We start from the raw sequence: 19,944 nt of genomic DNA on the forward strand, positions 1-19,944 counted from the left end.
TGGAGCATGAAAGGCAAGGCCAAAGGCGGGACAGGGACTTGGACAGAAGTGCAAAGCAAAAAGATTCCTTTGAGAAAAGCCTTCGAGATCTGTAGGGCAGCCAGCAGCACATTATCTCCACAGAGGTGAAAACTGGATATAGCTGCCAATTGCAATTTAATGTAAAACAACTGGACGCAAACCAGTCAGTGAGCAAGTCCAGGAAAGCCTCCAACGGTACTGAAAAAATAAAGGATCCAAGCCCTGATAGTTGACCCGAAAGGCAAAGAGCTTCCATTTACTAGTGCACATCTTATGAATAGGCATCTTCTGGAAAGTAGCAAAGGTATGTATGACTGCCAGCGTGGGATACCTGGCCATCAAGGGAATTGGAGAAATCATGTGGTTAACCTCAACATCCAAAGGCTGGACAGATCCAAGCCTGCCAGGTCAGAAAATCAGATCTGGAATGGAATGCAAGACCCAAGAAGAGTACCTCAGAGGCAGTCAAAGAAAGGGGAATAACGCATGGCAAGGCCAAAAGGGGCCAATGAGGATTATAGTTTCTCTGCAATTGGCGGCTTTCTGAAGAAACTATCATTAACAGGGTCAGAGGATATGCATATAGAAGTCCAAAGGCCAAGCATACAGGACAGCGTCCCTGGGTTACTGTCCCCGAGAGGCAACTAAGGTGCAATAGCTGCTACAATTGATGTTGGATGGGGATGCAAACAGATCGCAACACGAGGCATTCCAACCCTGAAAAATCTGGGCAACAACCCTCAGATTCTGAGACCAATCATAAGGAAGAATGTTCCCTTCAAAATGTCCAAGATGTTGGATTTCCTCGGTATGTGAGTTGCAGTCAGAAACCACAGAGACAAAATCACCCATTGCCACACCCAAATGGCCTCCCAAACAAGGGGGTAACCCCCCCCATTTGTTCAGATACTAGGCTACCATCATTTTGTCTGGACAGAAATCACATCCTTGGAAAGAACGTACTGAAAAGCCTGCAACGTCAGAAGGACCTCCCTCATCTCCAAGAAACTGATGTGTAGGATGGCCTTAGTAGCAGAGCAGGTCTCCTGGATAGTCCTCCCTTTGAAATGCCCCTCCATCCAGGAGAGAGGGGTATCTCTCCATTTGTCATGACTGTAGCCTGAGAAAGGGGAAGAACTATCCCCCAATGGACACCAAGGGAGACTCCAACCAAGGCATCATATGATCTCGACAAACACTGGTCAACAAAACGGAAGTCCATCAGATAATTAAAGTATAACCACTTAACTGCAGGAGTTGATTGCAGTACCTCATGTGAAATCTGGCCAAGGGGAACTAAATGAATGGTGTCTGCCATGTAGCCCAGGAGCCTGAGAAAATAAGCAGGAAGCTTCCTGCAATACACCATGGAACCTGTCAGACCCCAAAGGTCTGATAATCGAAGTTTTGCAATCTGGAAGACTGAGACCAAATAGCTCCTATAAACCTATAATAGGGTTTGAAAAAGATGCAGACTAGACTTCTGATAGTCGAGTGTGATTCCCTAAGAACTGCACAACTGGTGTAAGGTGTCTCTGGCCTTGGCTAGGAATGTTCTCATTGGGGCAGTTAGGAGCTAACTGTTCCAGTGGGGAATACCTGGAACCCCTGTAACCTGAACAAAGCTGCTGCTACTTCCATACACTTGGTAAACACCCAGGGAAGTGGCGAGATTGAAGGGCAGCACTCTGAACTGATAATGATCGGCCCCAAGCAGGAAGTGCAGAAATCTCCTGGACTGCATCGCAATCTTTATATGATGATGAGCATCCTTGAGATAGACTGTCATCCTTCAACGGAGGCAGGAAGGACTGCACAGTGACCATCTAAGAACCTGGTCTGCTTCACAAACTGATAAAACTTGTCAATTCCAGGATTTGGTTGAGATCCTTGTTTTTCTTTGGAAAAAGAACCTTGAGTAAACTTGGATTCTTGTTCGTCTGGTGGGACCTTCTGGACACCTTGATTTGTTAACAGCTTTAAAACTTTGGTGGCTGCTGCTCTTTTCTGACTGGGTGGTACATCTGAAAGCTGTTTGGGATTTATATTTGAAACTTGTAAAAATGGAACTGAATAGCCTCCGGATATGACTGACACTCATGCATCCAAGGAGATGGCCTCCAAAGCTTGTAGGTGTACAGCCAGTCAACCCAGAAATTCTTCTAGAGCATAAGAATCGAGCAACCCTTAAGGGTTATAGAAAAGGCATCCTGCAGAAGCCTCAGCAGAAGCCCTGGTTCTGGTGGCCACCCCCTATCACTGGGGGAACCCTCAGAAGGAGCCTCATGAAAGGCTACTGTGATTTCCTTAAAGAGACATTTACCCCTTTCCAGTCCAGAGACAAGGTCCACTGAAGAACAGAAAAATAAATTCAACTGGCAGACAGCATCTTTCTGTCTTGCTCACATCTGGTTAAAGTGCCCTTAATCAACGGGGTGTTGATAAAGGAAGTCTTAAAGCAGTCTACAAAGTCACACAGCCTCATCCAAGCATGGTAATGCATACTGATGCAGGCACAAGATGCCCCGGAAAGCAGATGCACGGATACATTAGCGATGGATTACAGGGTTGACAGCAGAGTCTCCAGTGTCTTCTGGGAGTCTGTCTGCTGTGTCTCAACTCCTTGACACAATGTGTCACTAAAGTCTGGTCAAGTGAGCTAGACAGTTTAATGTCCACAACACATGGCTGAGGCACAAGCACACTTCCCTAAGCAGTCTATCTGGGGGATGGAAATAGGAAGTCTCCTCTGAAATGTCCTTCTTAGAGGCCGCCACCACCATGACAGCATCCATGGCAGGACCCTTACTCCAGTGTTGCTGATCCTTAGGAGGGGGAGAGGATCTTATTGGGTTTTTGAGGGATCAGTTTCACCATATCAGGCAACTTCCACATCGTCTGAGACAGCAGGTCAATAAGTGAATCCAGAGAGAACCATAAAGGATATGGATTAGCCCACCCTGAAGGCCTTCAAAAACAGACTCTGCTGGAGATGGGCCGTGGCAGTCAACCCCCCCCCCCTTGCTGTGGCAGTCGACCCCAACCCCCTGCTCTGGTGAAGAAGCTCCAAAAGATCACAAAGTGGTGTCTTCATTGGGTGATCTGGGGGACCCCTCTCTCCTTCCTCAAGGCCAGTGTCCTCAGTGAGTGACTCTTCAAGCGAGTTCAAGTACTTCCCATCCCGGAGACTCCAGAGAGGGAAATGGGAAAGGCCAGAGGCCCTACACAGAGAGCAGACTGGAGGCCACCTGGGGCAATCTGTCTCAAAGCAAGCTTAGAGACCACAGGTACGACTGGAAAAAAGGAGGGACACTGGCTGCACTACACCACTCATTCTCCTGACGGAAGAGCCTCCTTTCAACATCGAAAATAGAGGCAGAAGCAGGCAGACCGGAGTTAGTAGAACTATGGTCCAAAGACCCCAAGGATGCACTAGAATCCAGAGCCACTCCTCCCTGTCCTGTTGGAGAGACTAGGGTGAAATTATCAAAATCAGAGGCCCCAAACAGGAAGGACAAGCCTGAAAGAGAAATCTTAGATCCTGACCTGCAAACCCCTACCTTGACCTGTCAACCCTGAAATCCACCCAGCTCAGACAACACCACAGAAGAAATCATGAAAGTGACTGGAGTCAAGATTGGCTAGGCCATCTGATCTGATCCTAAAGAATGGAAGACAACTGGCTCCAATGATCTCAGGTCAGTAGAGCTCAAGGGAGGAAACCAGTGTACAAGAGCCGTAGCTTTAGGGCAAGGATCCGAAGTTGATGGGATTACGCCAAACTCCATATGTGCCTATAAAAAAAAGACTGCATCAACTGCTCTAATCCAGATGTCTTCAAGCTTCTAATGGACAATGATGACTGAGCTGAGGAAGTCACAGGAGGAGGCCTGAAAGATTGCTGACCAGATGATAAATCCAGCTTATGGATCCAGGCCAAAAATGATCAGATCCAAGACAGAGATGGTGAGAACACTAGTGAAAACCTCCAGAGAAGAAGAGGGTCACCTTGAAGGAGCCAGGAAACCGGCATGCTAATGGTAGGGGAAGAGGCCTTGCCTACAACCAGAGCTGAAGGAAACCAGCTCTCAAGCAACAGAGACGAAAGAGATTGTCTCAGAGGCAGGGAAGCCAAGGGAGATCAGCTCCAAGATATAGGCTCCGAAGGCAATCAGCTCCAAGGTGTTGGAGCTGAGGGTCTTGGGACCTTTGGCCTTTAGATCCAGAGGGCAAGAAAATTGCCACAGCAGAAAAGGGATCCTACTGCTTTCAGGCCCACACAGAGACTCTGGGGTCCTTAGCTCCCTGTTTTTGACCCAACTTGTCCCCTTTATTAGAGGAGACCAAAGAGAAGTTATCTGAAGGAAAGAGACCTTTCATTAACTTAGCCCTCTTCTCGTTAATGGTGTGACAGCCAAAACCTTCATTAACAGCACAAGGGGACTCATGACCAGCAGCCCTGACACAACAGATGCACTACTCATGGGGTCAAGAGATGGGAAGCCTATGCCTACACAAAATACACCTTTTAATACCTTTTACCTATCTAACTTGCACTTATCTAAACTACTCCTAACACACAAAAAACAAAACACTACAAGAACAGCTCTTAGGGCAGGAAAACAACCTACTAAACCAACCACTAAACCTACACCTAATGCATTAACTCTAACTAAACTGACTCTTACAAATAGAAAAATTATGGTAGAGGAAGCCAACACAAAAAAACTTTTACAAAGCTGATACACTCAACTAAGCACACAGTCTGTTGTTCGAAATGGTGGCAAACTAGACCTGAGGTAGCTCTGGTGGAGAAGGGGATTATGGGTAGAGGAGGATGAGCCCAGCAGATTGAAGTCTTTTGAAGCTGGCTGGCATCAGAGCAGGCAACACACAGGATGAACGCACAAGAGAAAAGACAACACTGGATCTGATTAATACATTTTTTTTGGTGGGGGGGTGTCAAACAAAAGCTAGACTCTGGGCAAGTTCATATGCAGCACAAGAGTGGGAAAGAAACAGAACAGGGTGATTTCCCTACATATGAAAGATACTTTCCCCTTTATCATTTCTTTTGAAAACACAAGAGAGACAGCTGAAATGTTGAGAGCTAAGAGTACCACCTGATGGTGGGAGGAATTCAAGGCAAACATTTAACATTTCTGCCACTGAAAATGTAATTGTTGCAGATCAAGAATCCTTATGTTATAAGACACAAAGCTTTACGTACCTTCATCACAAGTTCAGAAAATTTGGGAGAGCTTGCCGTAGCGAGAAGACTATCTTGAAGCAACACGAGGAGAGCACTATGAAAAGAATTGTGTTAGAAATTATTAGCAACATGACTAACTCAATAACATTAAAAATGTGCCACTGTTCAAACTTAAGTATGAAAACATTTTGATCAACACTAGAGTAAATCATAGCATAGAATTTGAAATAGAAATATTACTTAACATATGAAAGTACACTTTACTATAGTACACTTCTCAGAAAAGACCTACATCAGTGATCAGGCTTACAAAGCTGAATAGTCTAAAACTGAGCAGGAATAGGTTAAAAGCATCTAACACTTCATGTAACTAGTAGAAAACATGCAAATGATGGAAACAAGTCCTAAATGCACAGCCATATGAAGGAAAATTACTCTCAATATTCACTTACAGCACAAGTGAATTCAGGGAAACATTGAAGGTAGCAAGAAACATTCAAAGTTCCAGGGTATAGACAAGGGACTCAGTGGAAATCACTTAGGGCTTTACAACTTTCACAGTTATGCTCACGGACTGGACGAAAAGAGGAGGAGAATATCAGGTGGCAAGTTTTTGTACAGTAGTAATAGCAAGGAGACACATGTCTACGTAAGGAAAATATGAAATCCTGTAGCCTCTGAAACAATGTCACTGCTATCATGCAATTTCATGAAGACAGACCCAAAGGGAAGGTTATGAACAAGCAATAATAATCGCTCATCCTGAAAGGCAGGAAAGTCCTCAACTTCATGGTGATACCTTTGTGCAAGTATGCATCTTGTAAGTCTGAAGAGATCACAAAACTACCCTTGCACATGCAAAGGAGAACTCAATGCATGTGAACTTCTGCTTTGGAATGTATTGATTTAGGCCACTTAGGTCTAGAAAGAGCCCCAAGTACTTTTTTTTGGCATTAAAAAGAATTTTCAGTAATAACAGGACCAACTCCGGCCTGCGAGGACCTACTCAATGCATCTCTAAAAATCCAACAGCTTTCAAAACACCTGCTTTCTTAGGTAGGGTTGGAGGTCTGGAAAAGGAAAGGAGACTGACTTGGGAAGGGTGTGAAATAGAATGGGCATACCTTCTGGATATTACATCCAATAACCACTGATCATATGTAATGGCAGTCTTTGCTGATGGGTGGAAGGATATAAGACACTGACTGCCTCCAGAAAGAAGCAGCTGGGCAAGATCTCATGGAGATTGCTGCTGCTCCTTAATCTGAAGTCCAGGGAATCTCTGAGCATTTCTACAACCTCTGCTCTCAGTCAGGCATCCAACCTGCCATGCCTATAAAGGCTCCTTTTTAGCTGCAGACCACAACAAAACCAGTTTTGCATTTGTGAGATGGGGCACAATGAGGATCTGTAAACTTAACATCGATTGCCAATACAGTTCTTCTTTCTCACCATCCTCCAGTTTAGATTTTACTCTTGGCCTAACAAGGTTACCACCATTAAACATGGCATTTAGGAAGGATGCCATGATGCTTGCTTGGAAAACTGACAGCTGAAGCCAGGGACATATGAGCAGTTTTACTCAACTGCCTGCCACCCTAACAACACAGGGCATGGCAGACACAATGGAACTTTCAGATTTAGTTTGTTCCATAATTCAGTATCTTCCCTCCAGTTCCTACATCTTTAATATGTCCAAAATACTGTATAGAAAAACTTCTGCATCTGGTAACTTGAAACTTTTAAGGAAAGCACAGAAAAAGTACAGTTGTTGAAGAACTTACCATAACAGCAGATGTTCTACAGATCACTGTTGCAGTATTCCAATAATAGTGGATTGGCTCACTGACGTGAACCGATATCCGGATGGTGTACCAAAGTCAAAAAACATCTCTATGCTCATATGTACATTACATGACTCAAGTCCATAGGTGTTGGGGTACGCAAGTGCAATGGACAAGATCCTCAGACTATATAAAGATAGGCGCCCCAGGACAAGCCTAAGCAAATTATGCAAGAAAATAACAAGGACAGACAAAAAAAGGGGAGAAAGGACTACTTCCACTGTCCAGAGAGTTTAAATAGAAACAAACCAGGAGGCTGGAGGGAGGGAAAGAGGGATGGATGCATGCAGTATTGCAAAAATGATCAGTAGGATATCTACTGTTATGTTGAACTCTTTACCCAATACTATGCCCTTCCTATGATTACTGCTGCAGAATGCCAACACTACTGGATGAATCCCAAAGCTTAATCCAAGTAGTATAAAACCTGGTAAAAGTACTCCTTGATCGAGGAAAAAGAATCCACCCTACAATATTTAGTGAAAGTGTGCACACAGGACCAAGCTGTTGCTTCCAGAATGGCTCTGGAGACTGCTCTTGTGCAATGTGTTTTCAATGGAGAAGACAGACTTGCTAAGGTAGAAATAACAGAAGGAAATGGACTTAAATTCCAGTTGAACTATTCTACTTCGAAACCGGATTGCCCAATTTGCCTTTCTGCAGAGACAAAAAGCTGTTTTCCTAATGTCTTTGGACTTGTCAAGGTAAAATCTGTACATCCAAGGAGTGCAGAAGTCACTTATCTTGGTTTTGTGGGTTTGGGAATAAGGTAGGTTAATGTACAGCCTGACAGAGAATTCACTGACCACCTTGGGCATGAAAGAAGGGTTAAGTCTTCAGAGAGTCCCTATCCTTAAAGAAAATTAGAAAAGGAGGAAGAGCCATAAGCGTTTGAAGTTCAAACAAAAGCAAAATAGTTTCCAAGTGTAGAATTTTAGGGATGCAGAGGCCACAGGCTCCAAAAGTGGCAGAATGAAGTTCTCCAAAATTAAATTTAGATTCCAGGGGGTGGAACAGCCCTCCTAGATGGGGGGTTCAAGTGAATAATGCCCTTTAGAAACTGTCTTCAGCTCTAAAAATTAAGGACGGGTTAAATGGCATGCAGGCTGACATGGCACAAAAATAAGCTTTAACATAAGAGTAGGCAAATCCAGATTTGAGAAATTCACAACTAAGACAAAACTGTTAGTACTGTAACCAGAATGGGGTTCTCCTTTATAATACTGCATAGTAAATCTCTTCCATTTGAAGATGTAAGACTTTGTAGTGGTAAGTTTTCATGCATCCTGAAGTAAATGAAACATGTCCTCAAATAATTGGGATTTAAAAAGGCTTAGAATCCTATCGTCCATGGTGTCAGGTTGAGGGCCTGTAGGTTGGGACGAAGAATAGTGCTTGTTTTCTGTGTGAGCAAGTCCAACTTGAGGGGTAACTTGTAACGATGGTCTCTGACTAGATGAAGAAAGGGGAACCAAATGCTGCCTGGGCCAGACAGGAATGACCAGTAAGATTTTTGGTCTGTCCTGCTGGGTTTTCAATACAACCTTTAGGATTAGAAGGAGAGGGAAGGTGGCATAAAGGTACTTTCCCTCCCAATACAAAGACATGGAATATGCCCCCCCCAGGCTTGGTGACAAGGAGTCCTGGAGCAAGAGAGCTCAACTTGTCTGTATTCCCAAAGTAATCCAACCCTCTAGACTTCTAGTCTGGACGTTGGATCATTGAGCTATGATTTTTCTTTTTAGGGCTCCCATTACAACAGAATCCACTGTTCTGCTCCCCATTCCAAATAATTGGAATACAGAAAATTCTATCAAGCCTCTAACACAACAGCCACCATATCACTCTACTTCCACATCTCTATTAACCTGTAAGATGATGTCATCTCACAGCAGCAGGCAGCAAAAGTAAACCAGAACAACACAGGGGACTGACTGCAATTATACAATGACCCCCCCCCATTAATATTCAAAAACGTGCACGATGATTGATCAGCGTGCACGTTGTAAATCAGAGTTATAGTAATGGAAAAAGGTCCGGTCGCCCGGACTTTTTCCATTACTATAACTCTTTAACAGCACGGAGAATTAAGATCTCTGTTGCTTCACACTGTCTCGCTATGTTAAACTCCTTTAACATAGCGAGACAGTTTGAAAGAAGCAACAGAGATCTTGCTTTCTCCGTTGTTTTTTTCAAAACTATCTCGCTATGTTAAATGGGTTTAACGTAGCAAGACAGCTTTAAAAAAAAGTAATGGCGATTCTCCGTTGCTTTTTTAAAAGCTGTCTCGCTACGTTAAACCCATTTAACATAGCGAAACAGTTTGTAAAAAGCAACGGAGATCTTGCTTTCTCCATTGCCTTTGCCCACAGCTCTGACGTACTGCATAGGCATACGCAGTACATCAGAACTGCCGCAGAATACCAGACAGTTGCGGAAGGGCAGCAAGGAGGCATTATACAATGCCATTATTTAAGAAAAGTAATTATTTTTTTTCTTAAATAATGGCATTGTATAATAGTAATAACCCACTTCTGGGTGTGGGTAATGCTGGATTTACCCATGGTTGGCTTTGTTTGGCCACTCAGGCTTCGCCCTCGTGACCAAACCACACCAACCATGGGTAAATCCAGCATTAACACCCAGGCGTGGGTTATTGCTATATTAATCTGCATAAGACAGGTCTTTCCTCCCATATGTGAAGCTCTGACAAGAACCTCACAGAAGGATCCTTCCAGGCTGTGCTGTGCTACTGCACCTGATATTCATCAGGTGGTAGAGGCCAAAGCCAACGAAAAAGATGCTCTCCTGCTAGGTATTCCTCTGCACCTGTAAACAAAGGATGCAGAAGACAACTCTAAGAAAATATGACCTGTTGATGGAAGGACAGGCCTAAGATTCATAGGTAGGTACTAGGCCCTAGGGTTTTATTTATGAGCCTAGCCATAAAGATTCCCTGGCTTCAGCCACCCAAAACATTTTACTTTCCTGTGCCCCTGTGGAGCAAAGCCACAGAAGTGATCCCTGGGGTAAATTTCCTATTTCCCATCAAATTGTCCAGATTTTTCTTAAAAAGGGCCAATGAGGTGTTCTGTTTAACATGAATGGGTAGCTTGTTCCAGAGTATGGTAAGTCTCTGGGACAGAAACCTATTCCCTCCAGCAAGTTCTGTTTATTGTGGTGACAAGGTTTAGGCCCCTGGAGCGTGTGGCCCGAAGGGATTGGGATTTTTTTTTTTTTTTTTTTTTTTTTTTTTTTAGTGTAACATTGTCCAACAACTCTGGGTTTGACATGGCTTTGTATGTTAGGCAGAAATCGCCTCTGATAGGAGGACAGGAAAAAGGCAAGCTATCAATTAGGCAGTAAAGCCATCCTTCAAAAAATTCACAACATTCTTTTTGATTTCAACAGCAGGCTTACAGGTTAGTGGTTGACCTGAATACAGGAAGTTCCTGGAAATCCAGTTACGGATGCCTAGCTAATGCCCACAACTAGCAGCCAGCTCCCAGATTCTGGAGGACCAATAGAGGCACGGCTGAACTAAAAAGTAAAATCTAGGGCTGGGAACAGGAGGAAATGGGCCTCAATGGAGTCTCCAATGTTTAGACCTCTGTGACACCAACAGGATTGCAAAGGCCTCTTACCTTGCTTTCTTTTTTCCCAAATGAGATGATCTCAGCTTTCTCCATTTTCTGAAGTGCCCTTGTGTGTGTGTGTGTGTGTGTGTGTGTGTGTGTGTGTGTGTGTGTGTGTGTGTGTAGGCTTCTTCTCCTTAGATGGAGCAGTGGACAACTGTTTTCATGAAGGTAGATGCCCATTACTAAGGTAACTAAGATGCCTGTGATCTAATGTGACCCTAAAGTTCTTAGCTCTTCCAAAAAGTGTGCGTTTTTTAACAGCTTGTAATAAATCTTTGGATGATATGTTAAACAGAAGTCTCATCTGTCTGAACTGGTGGTAGCTCAGATGGATGTGAAAGATCCCACAAACACATACTGGAAAGACTTGGGGAAGTTCTACAATGGCCTGGCCAAATTTCTATTCGTAGAAATGTCAACCTTCAGTCTCCACTGGAGAGACAGAGACACCACTAACTAGCCTAATAGGACTAATCTAGATCACTAAATCAACTAATATTAACAAAACTGAAGGTTTTTGCAATGCTCACAGTTAAACTGTTTCCAAAGGGGAGGCACATAACAGGGAAGCAAAATTATGTTTAATGTGGATGGGGAATCTGTTCCAAAGTTTATCCCTGTCCATATTCAAGCATAAATTGGATTCATGGATGGAAAACAGAAAATTTACCCCAGGACTGCTCTTTGTACTACTAAGGGACAGAGGCAGCTCCTACATGCTTAATGGGTCCCACTCAAATGTCAATGCTATGACCCCAGTTATTCTCATTAGGGGTAATATATAACTATTGACTATGGGATGGGCAAAACCAACCCCTAACTGAACGGTTAATGGGTAATTTCAGCATGAAAAGGGAAACTGGTTAGGGTTTAAAATGGCCCATTAGCTTAACTTGCCTATGAACCTATAAAACACCAATAAACTCACTACCCAAAACATCACACAAGGAGGCTTAGCTCTTCAAGCAGCTCCCAATATGACAGCTTTGCCCAAACACCTTAACTTTTATATAACCTCTGAGCTCAAGCAAATTCAAAGAAAAGGGAACATTTTGTCTTTTGGAACTAATTTTTTTCCGAGTTGTGTGCCCTCACAGAAACATTACATAATCTGTTAAGAATGAACTCTGCGGGTACTGAAATGTCAGTAATGTGAGAAGTCAAACATTCACAGAAAGTGATGGTGACAGAGCATGCAGCAAACTGTACTGCCCTGCATAAAAGATTATGATCTGCTTCCAAACAGAACAAATGCACATGGCAACCTTTAGGGAGATTACGTCTCACATAGGTACATTTGTTGTGACTCTGTTTCTGGGGATGGTTGCAATCTGAAGAAGAAAAAAATTGCTGTGCTCTTGGAAAATTTCTCCTGGAGGCATGAGAGAGACTCATACAAAATGGAACTATATAGTGCTAAAAAGTAAGCAAAAATGGCATAATTTACTCTTTCATCTACAACACAGTTTTTAGTTTCTGTCAAGTGCAGGAGATAACTGTGTGCCAGGGACAGCAGCATCGCTACTGCTACGAAAAGTCTAGCCAGAAAACATTGTCTTGTCTAAACCTAAATCCCATTATTAGCTACAAAATGGGACAATTCTACTTAGGAAAACTTGCAGGGGGTGCTCCTTTTAACAGCATGCTAAATATGTGCCCATTATGCCTACACATCCCACATGACTCCCATCAGAGGCAGACATGTCATAAAGGACAGTGTGTTCACCACTCAAAATCTGGTACAATATGTACATACTGAAGTCAACTGGATGATGAGAACAGAGATGCTGCACCTCTCAAATATGACATGGCAGAAGCTGCGCTCTCTTTGCCTGGAGACAGGAACGGGATCAATCAGGTGTTGTCAACAGCTGTGGTAAAAAGCCAGAATGCCACCAAATGACCTGCCAAAGAAATCAATGATGGGATACGCTATGCTGTATTTAAAACTGGACTTTTTACCCTTGATCATGTCCAAGACCTACCAGTTCTTATTAAACAGACTGGAGAAACCAGAGGAACCTGACATCCCAAGTACTGCTGAGACATTCACTGCAAAACCTGCCTTTTGGGGAAATTGAATATGGGGTGCCAGGAGATCCAAGATTGTCGGACACCACATTACAGTACAAAAAGGTTTCCTCCAGATAGAACAAGTGAAGGTAAGTTGATGAGGAGTCCTTTCATATTATTTGGAGAACCTCAATTTTTAAGGTGCATCAACAAATTCCTCCAAGAAAGAGGTATAGAGAACAGCCTAATAAAGAAGACACCGGAAGAGGAGGCTCATGCACATCATTTAGTGAAGACAAACTGGCAACAAATGAGCTTAATAATATGACGGAGCCACTGTTGTGCGAAACCTGGAGAAGAAAGCCAATTTCCAATTCTTCTGAAGTCTCTTTAAACACAATCTGGACTCTCAAAATTTCTCAGATATCCAATCCGCATGAAAGGACAAACTCACAGGATAAATGGTTAAGCACCATTAAACTAAATGGGACAAATAAAATTTCTTTATCAAACTACTATGAAATTTAAGATCTGGCAGTATTACAGGAAAACATTGGGGCCACTTGACCTCAGTGCTTAGCTAAAGAGAAGTTGAGTTTCCTAAAGAATGCTTACAAAGCACATCATATTATTCAACTAGGGATTTGTAATGAATATTTGTCTTCTTGAGGACAGGAGGACTGGTATCCAAGTGCTTGCAGGGTGTAAAAATTACCAACTCCCATAGTGTCCTACTGTTCATTTTCCAAGGCAGTGGTTGAGAATCTTCTTGGGAAAATGAAGAGAAACCATCACCCAAGTCTATAACAGTTTTCATCTCATGTTTCATAGAAAGGGATCTACCTTCACAAATCCCCTACATGCTTGGGCTGGGGGAAGGGTGGGGAAATGACCAAGGCAATGAGGAATCATCTCCCAGAAAACTGGTATGAAGAGGCATGTCCGGGAGATGCATGTTAGCATAAGTGGAAGTACACGGTGGGGGTGGGGGGGTTATAAGGAACATGGTCCTTGTGCTTGACCACCTATTTGTTCACGTCTCAGAAGTCTGTCTATCAAGCTCTGCAAGGCCACTGTGGCTGGGGTGACCAAGGTCAAACTCTTGCTAGCAAATTTTAAGACTGGAAAAATAAAGCCCGCAAGTCTGTCCTCAGTTTGAAGCATGGGCCAGACACTCTAGGGCTAAGTACAGTTGCACTCAAGTGCTGGCTGGGTGAAATGCAACTGCTAAGTTTAAAGAGTAGATGATACAGTATTACATTACCCATTCCCCATTTATGGCTTTCATCAGAATGGTGAGGGGCTCACAGATAATGAGCTAACAGGTCAGCAAGACTGTGGACTTTCAGTTTGGCACAGCCACTGGCTGTAGCATTGCCTTCTCTCCTACACTCTGGAACCGGCCCGAGACTGTAACAACCCTCATACAAGTCTTTGCACTGCCTACCCTTTGAGCCTGCAAGCAGGGTTTGAGTACCCTTCTTTTACTTACGGCGAGTGGCTGGGTTTAGGAGCTGAAAGTCTGAACAATCCTCAAAGCTAACCTTTCTTACCCTGGTAACAAAAGTAGATCTTGTGTGTGTGTGCACTCTGTTAAACTAGTGAGGTCAGGAGCACTGAAGATTTATTCGCTGTATGAATGCAGCAAGGAAACATTCAAAACAAAGCAACCTAGAAGTGTGTTAGGAAATTAAGCAGCACTAATTTAACTGGCACCAGACCAGGAGTGTAGCTTAGGGGATATAATAGGACAAACTAAGATTGTGTGTTGGAGCAATTTTCAGTGGCTGCCCAGTAGTACTGTCTAGACAAACAATCACAGCAGACAAATGAACAATATGAAAATGAAACACAGGACTATAGAACAAAGCTCCCTACCAACTTACAGGCTTAATGCTCTGCACCTGTTCTCCAGAAAAATGGCAAAAAAAAAAAATCCCAACACAACACATCCAAGAAAAAGCTGTTGTACAGAAAGCAAAAATGCTCCTTCTGAAGTAAAAGACTGAGGGATCTTAAGGCATATGCATCCTTCTCTGCAACATGGATGTGTTTAGACTAGACCGGACGTGTGTACGGTACAAGAAAACTCAACATTTGTGTAACACAGTTGGAATAAGGTAAAGGAGGACATAATCCAATTTTACGATCCAGTGCTTGTAGTGTCCTTAAAATAACATAACAGACATCCTACTGGCTAGGCCCATGGTGGAAGGCTCCTAAAAAGAACAAAGGCATTCACAAATTAATGAAGTCTCCAAAAGTTAAGAATAAGATCAGTACAGGTGCAATCTGCTATTAGGCAGGTTATAAAATGCTCAGTTTCCCAAGGCAGATACTTGAATTCTGGGTTCAGACTTCAGTATTCTAAGAACACTGTCAATCTTTCAGCTCCTAATAATGTGCCTAACCCTATACACAAATTACCACGAACAGATTTAATCACAAATGTCTACATATAGATGGTCTCTCTGTAGGTATACTTTATGCATAAAACAAGTCTCTAAAACACTACTTACAGTTCTTACCTCAGAATGTTGGTCTGGTCCGATCTCTCTAACACTTTGACTACCAGGAGGTTAACTGAACGAACAACTTGCTGCCCTTCCTCTAGTTTCTCCACCCTTGAATCCAGCATCAGTGTTATTAAACCGTGCATCAAATCTTTCAGCACACCCATTGATGCCTCTCGTGCTAGACTTTCCAACTGAAATAGCTAAAATAATGAAAATAAAATGTTTATATTTGCAAAAAGTACAAAATATTAAAAAATAATAGCATCAACTCTGGGCAGCTATTTAAACTAAATGTTGGTCCCAACATAGCTCTCAACTTTACATCTCTACAATGAGGAACACTGGCTCTCAATGTGGAACAAATGGGTGACTAACAACTTCTACTAGGAAGGTCATAGGGTGCTTAAAATATGCTGGTTTACTTGTCAAAAAGATCTTTTAATGAATTAATATGATTCATTTTGATTAATCATGAATATCAATTTAAAAATTCCTAACACTGAATGTGTGACAGACCTTTTCAATGTGGAACATGAACTTTTTAAGATGCCAAATGAGGTACGTTCCTCGTAATGAGGTACAGTTGAGAGGCATGGGTCCCAATGTTACAGCAACGTAAACAAGTTTTAAGGAGTTTAACAGTAACAGCATCTCAAGATATCTAAATCCCCAAGCCAACAAAAGGCAATCGCCCATTAGTCAACACTAAATTACAGTTAAATGCTGCTGAATTCTACTTGCATATAACATATTAATCCCCTCCTCCAAATAAGCCAGTAATTAAGTCAACTGTGGTCAAAAGCAGACATCTGGTGAACAAAACTGCTACATTACTGGAGATGGCAAATGTGCCCTTTCCACATGATGTTGGGAGTTGTAATTTAAAATGATAGCTGGGGTGCAGGGGGGGCTTGCCATCCTGCAGAGGGTGGGGAGCTTTTAACCTGTATGTCCTAAGAGGATCGCTTGGCTCATGAGTAGTCATGTGTCAACTTTGTCTATCTTTTGCTGCTGACCTTACATGGTTTTGATTTTTTAGCACACACACTATGTATATATGTGCGTGCATGTGTGTGCATATATTTTTTCCCCACACACAGAACCTGCATCACAGAAAGCCTAGATACAAAACAGTTGACCTCACACCTCAGCATACAAAAGATCTGACAACCAATGATGGATTAAAGAATTGTTCTGAGTTGGTTCTGTGATGGGAGAAGGGAAAAAAAGTTGCTGCACTTTGGGATGGCCAGGGATGAAAGCACGCAGCAGGAAGGATTCCCCCAGCCAAGGAACAAGGTCTGTGCTACATGTGGATTGAGGGATCTCTCACGAGGCAAGAATCACCTGCTGTGCCTGCCCACCTGGAATGTGAATTTCTAAAAGAAAACTGCTTACAGGTCTTCCATTCTCATTCTCTCATGGCTTTCCTACAGAGGGGATAGGATCTGGTGCCACCATGTTTGTTGATGTACCCCACTACTGCCATGTTGTCGTCAATGCGGATGGGTTTAACACTCTGGGAAAAGGACGTTCTGAAAGAATTGCAACGCAAGGACACCACCCCATTCTCCAGTATGTTAATGTGAAGACTGGTCTCCTTTTGGGACCACATTCATTGCTTTCTTTGAACACTGCCCCTCCCTCCATCAAAGAGCACAGGTGTCCATGGTAACAAGTAGCCTTTGAAAGAGGCAACACAATGGGGCTTTCCTTGCTCAAATTCCAGTAGTCCAGCCATAAAACAAAGTGATATCAGTGGGTAGCAGAAAGATGGATGGGGCCCGTTCAGGTCATGTTTCAAATAAGTGTTCACTGCAATACTCTCATGAAGTGTCCAAGTAAATTATGTTTGCGATTAAGCCTAATGTTTTGTAAATTACATACAGTGGTGGGACAGTTCATATGACATGTCAAACTGAACAGCAAAGACACAGTCTTGAGGCAGTTGGGCAGTATCCTGCGAATACTATTCAAATGGCGAATGATAAGAACAAAATTCTGAGGGAGTTTCAGTTGAGATTTATCTTTGTTGACAGATACTCCTGAAGACAAAGCAGGAATAATAAAATTACTTAAATCTCTGAGGGACTCCCTGGTGAGGCACACTGACCGTCAACTAGAAAAGGGAATATTCAAATTCCCTAAAGCCTCACACGAGACCTGACCACTGTCATACACTAATACCCTTGGGGCTGTGTTGAGATAAACTGGCAGAGCTTGAAAATGAGTCATGGCTGTGACCTCTGAGAGTTCTGTTTTTACCACCTGCTGTCTTGTCAGCCATCAGCATCCTTCATGTCAACTGACCAATTTGTTCCCCTTCACCACAGCAAGGGTCTACCTAGAAGGGAAATAATTTAGACAACCATCAGGCACAGCTCAACCCACTTTCTCTGCGGTGTTAGCTCACATACTCTGCTAGACTTTACTGGAAAAGCTCACCCAGACTCTGCCACAACCTGTTGCGAGAGAAAAAATAAGTTGTGTCTTACCATAATGTTCCCATCTGTGTTGTCAACTGTCTCAGCCATTTTTCCAGCTCACACCTCGCAAAACTCTCGAGCTAGGCTCTACCCATTATGCTCCTTCACAAATTACCTCAGATCGAGTTTGCCTATGATACTGACAGACAGATAAAAAGTAACAAATAAGAGACCATATCTGTGTCCCTATAATGTAGCCAGGCTTTGTGAATATTCAGTCTAAGAATGTTAGGCAGGGGGAAGGAGGGAGGGGGAGTCAAGGATTAGTGAATATCGACAATACAGATGGAAAATTATGGTAAGACAACTTCTTTATCTGATGTCAATCTTCACTCAATCCTTGACTGTGGGATAGAGTCCCTAGCTACCTGAATCTTGGGAGGTCTCACGAAGAATACTCCTGAGCACCATTGAACTAAATGATGTATATCCTCTAAAGACTTGGTCCAATTTGTAACCAGTAATAAAGGTATGAGAAGATAACCATGTAACTGCTGAAAGTACAGTTTTGTACCTACCATAAATGTAGATGTTCAAGTGTTCACACTGCTGCAGTCATTACACTAGGGTTATCCTGCTGTCAGGCAGTCCCGTAGTCGGCCTGAGTTCCAAAGTCTTGATCCTACGTCGGTTGCTGTCGCTTCTTCCCTGACGTCAGTGCGCCAGGGGTATATAAGATGCATCCAACGCCATTTTCTTCAGTTTTTCTTGCCCCAGATGTCAGGTGCCCCCAAGTAGTTAGGCAATACATATTGCTAATCAAAAATATATAATAAAAACAATACCTTCAGTTACCAGCGAATACACCAGAAAGGTTGTATAGGATAGAAAGGTATAGAGAAGTCCAGCTAGTTCAGAGGGGATGGAGGGAGGGTAACCCGGACTGCAGCAGTGTGAACACTCGAACATCTACATTTATGGTAGGTACAAAACTGTACTATGTTCATCGCGTTACACTGCTGCAGTCATTAAACTTGGGTAGAATCCCAAAGCTGAGGTTGGGTGGCTGGTCTATAAAGAATTAGGATGGGCTATGAGGCCCTGCAGAACTGCAGTGGCAAATCCTGCTCTGGATTTAGAGTAAAGAGGCAGGTGGTAATGCTTGGTAAAGGTGTGCACTGAACTCCAAGTTGCAGCCTCCAAAATTTCCTTGGTAGGTACTCCTCTGAGAAAGGCCGTTGCCCTGGTGGAATGTGGCGTAATGTTATTTGGGACTGATTTTCCATGCGGTGTGTAGCAGTACCGAATACAGTGTCCTATCCATTTGGATATAGTCTGCTTTGAGATAGCCTTGCCCTGTGATCCTGCAGCATATGCTACAAACAGTAGCTCAGTTTTCCTGAAAGCCTTTGTTTTATCCACGTAGAAGCGTAGCTGCTTGTGTATGCCCAAAAAATGCAGAAGTTTCTCCCCTTTATTCTGGGGGTTTGGATAAAAAGTTGGGAAATGGATGGTTTGGTTAAGAGCCACACTAGATACCACCTTTGGCATAAAGGTAGGATTTGTCCTTAAAGATACCCTGTCCTGATGAAAAATTATAAAAGGGTCCACTGCCATTAATGCCTGTAGCTCTGAGACTCTTCGTGCTGAAGTTACTGCCAGGAGCAGAGCTGTTTTCCATGATAAAAATGTTAGATCGGCTGTATGGTTGGTTCAAAAGGTGGTAGGGTCAGTTTTTCCAAAATGAAATTGAGGTCCCAAGTTGGTGCTCTCCGGTGCGGTCTTATGTTTTTTGCCCCTCTGGGGTACTGCTTTAGCAAGGAATGAGAGAATAAAGGAGGATCCGTGTTGTAATGTGCTGAAATGGCAGAGGCGTGGATCTTAATTGATGAAAAGGATAGGCCTCTGTCCAGCATCTCAGTTAAGTATTGTAAAATATGAGGAATGTTTGGAACAAGAGGGTCAAGGCTTTGAGCCTGGTTCCAGGCGCAGAATCTCTTCCATTTTTCTGAGTAAACTTTCCTGGTGCTAGGCCTCCTGGCCTCCAAAATGACATCCATAACAGCTTTAGAGAGAGGTGTTGTCTGTTTGACTAATGTATCTGCCATGCAGCCAGGTTTAGGGTTTTGAGCTGACCGTGCAGGATCTGATTGTTTTGTTGAGTCAGAAGGTGTGGAATTTGAGCCAAAATCCATGATGAGCCTTGAGCCAAGTTCCTTAAGATAGGGTACCAGTGCTGGCGTGGCCAGTCTGCAGCAATCAGGATCATCTGTG

At 43.1% G+C, this 19,944-nt stretch overlaps 1 protein-coding gene across 1 annotated transcript in view; it reads right to left on the minus strand.

Moving 5' to 3' along the window:
- The window catches only part of CKAP5 (cytoskeleton associated protein 5), a 4,315,141-nt gene that overhangs the window by 661,683 nt on the left and 3,633,514 nt on the right, over positions 1-19,944 (minus strand). The window contains exons 35-36 of the mRNA XM_044084803.1: positions 15,257-15,444; positions 5,252-5,327 (exon numbers count right to left, since the gene is read on the minus strand). Coding sequence (XP_043940738.1) covers positions 5,252-5,327; positions 15,257-15,444 — 264 coding nt within the window. The remainder of the gene's footprint in view (positions 1-5,251; positions 5,328-15,256; positions 15,445-19,944) is intronic.

This window comes from Protopterus annectens, chromosome 9.part0 (genome assembly GCF_019279795.1).
Source record: "Protopterus annectens isolate FY-2018-M chromosome 9.part0, PAN1.0, whole genome shotgun sequence".
Taxonomy (NCBI): Eukaryota; Metazoa; Chordata; order Ceratodontiformes; family Protopteridae; genus Protopterus; species Protopterus annectens.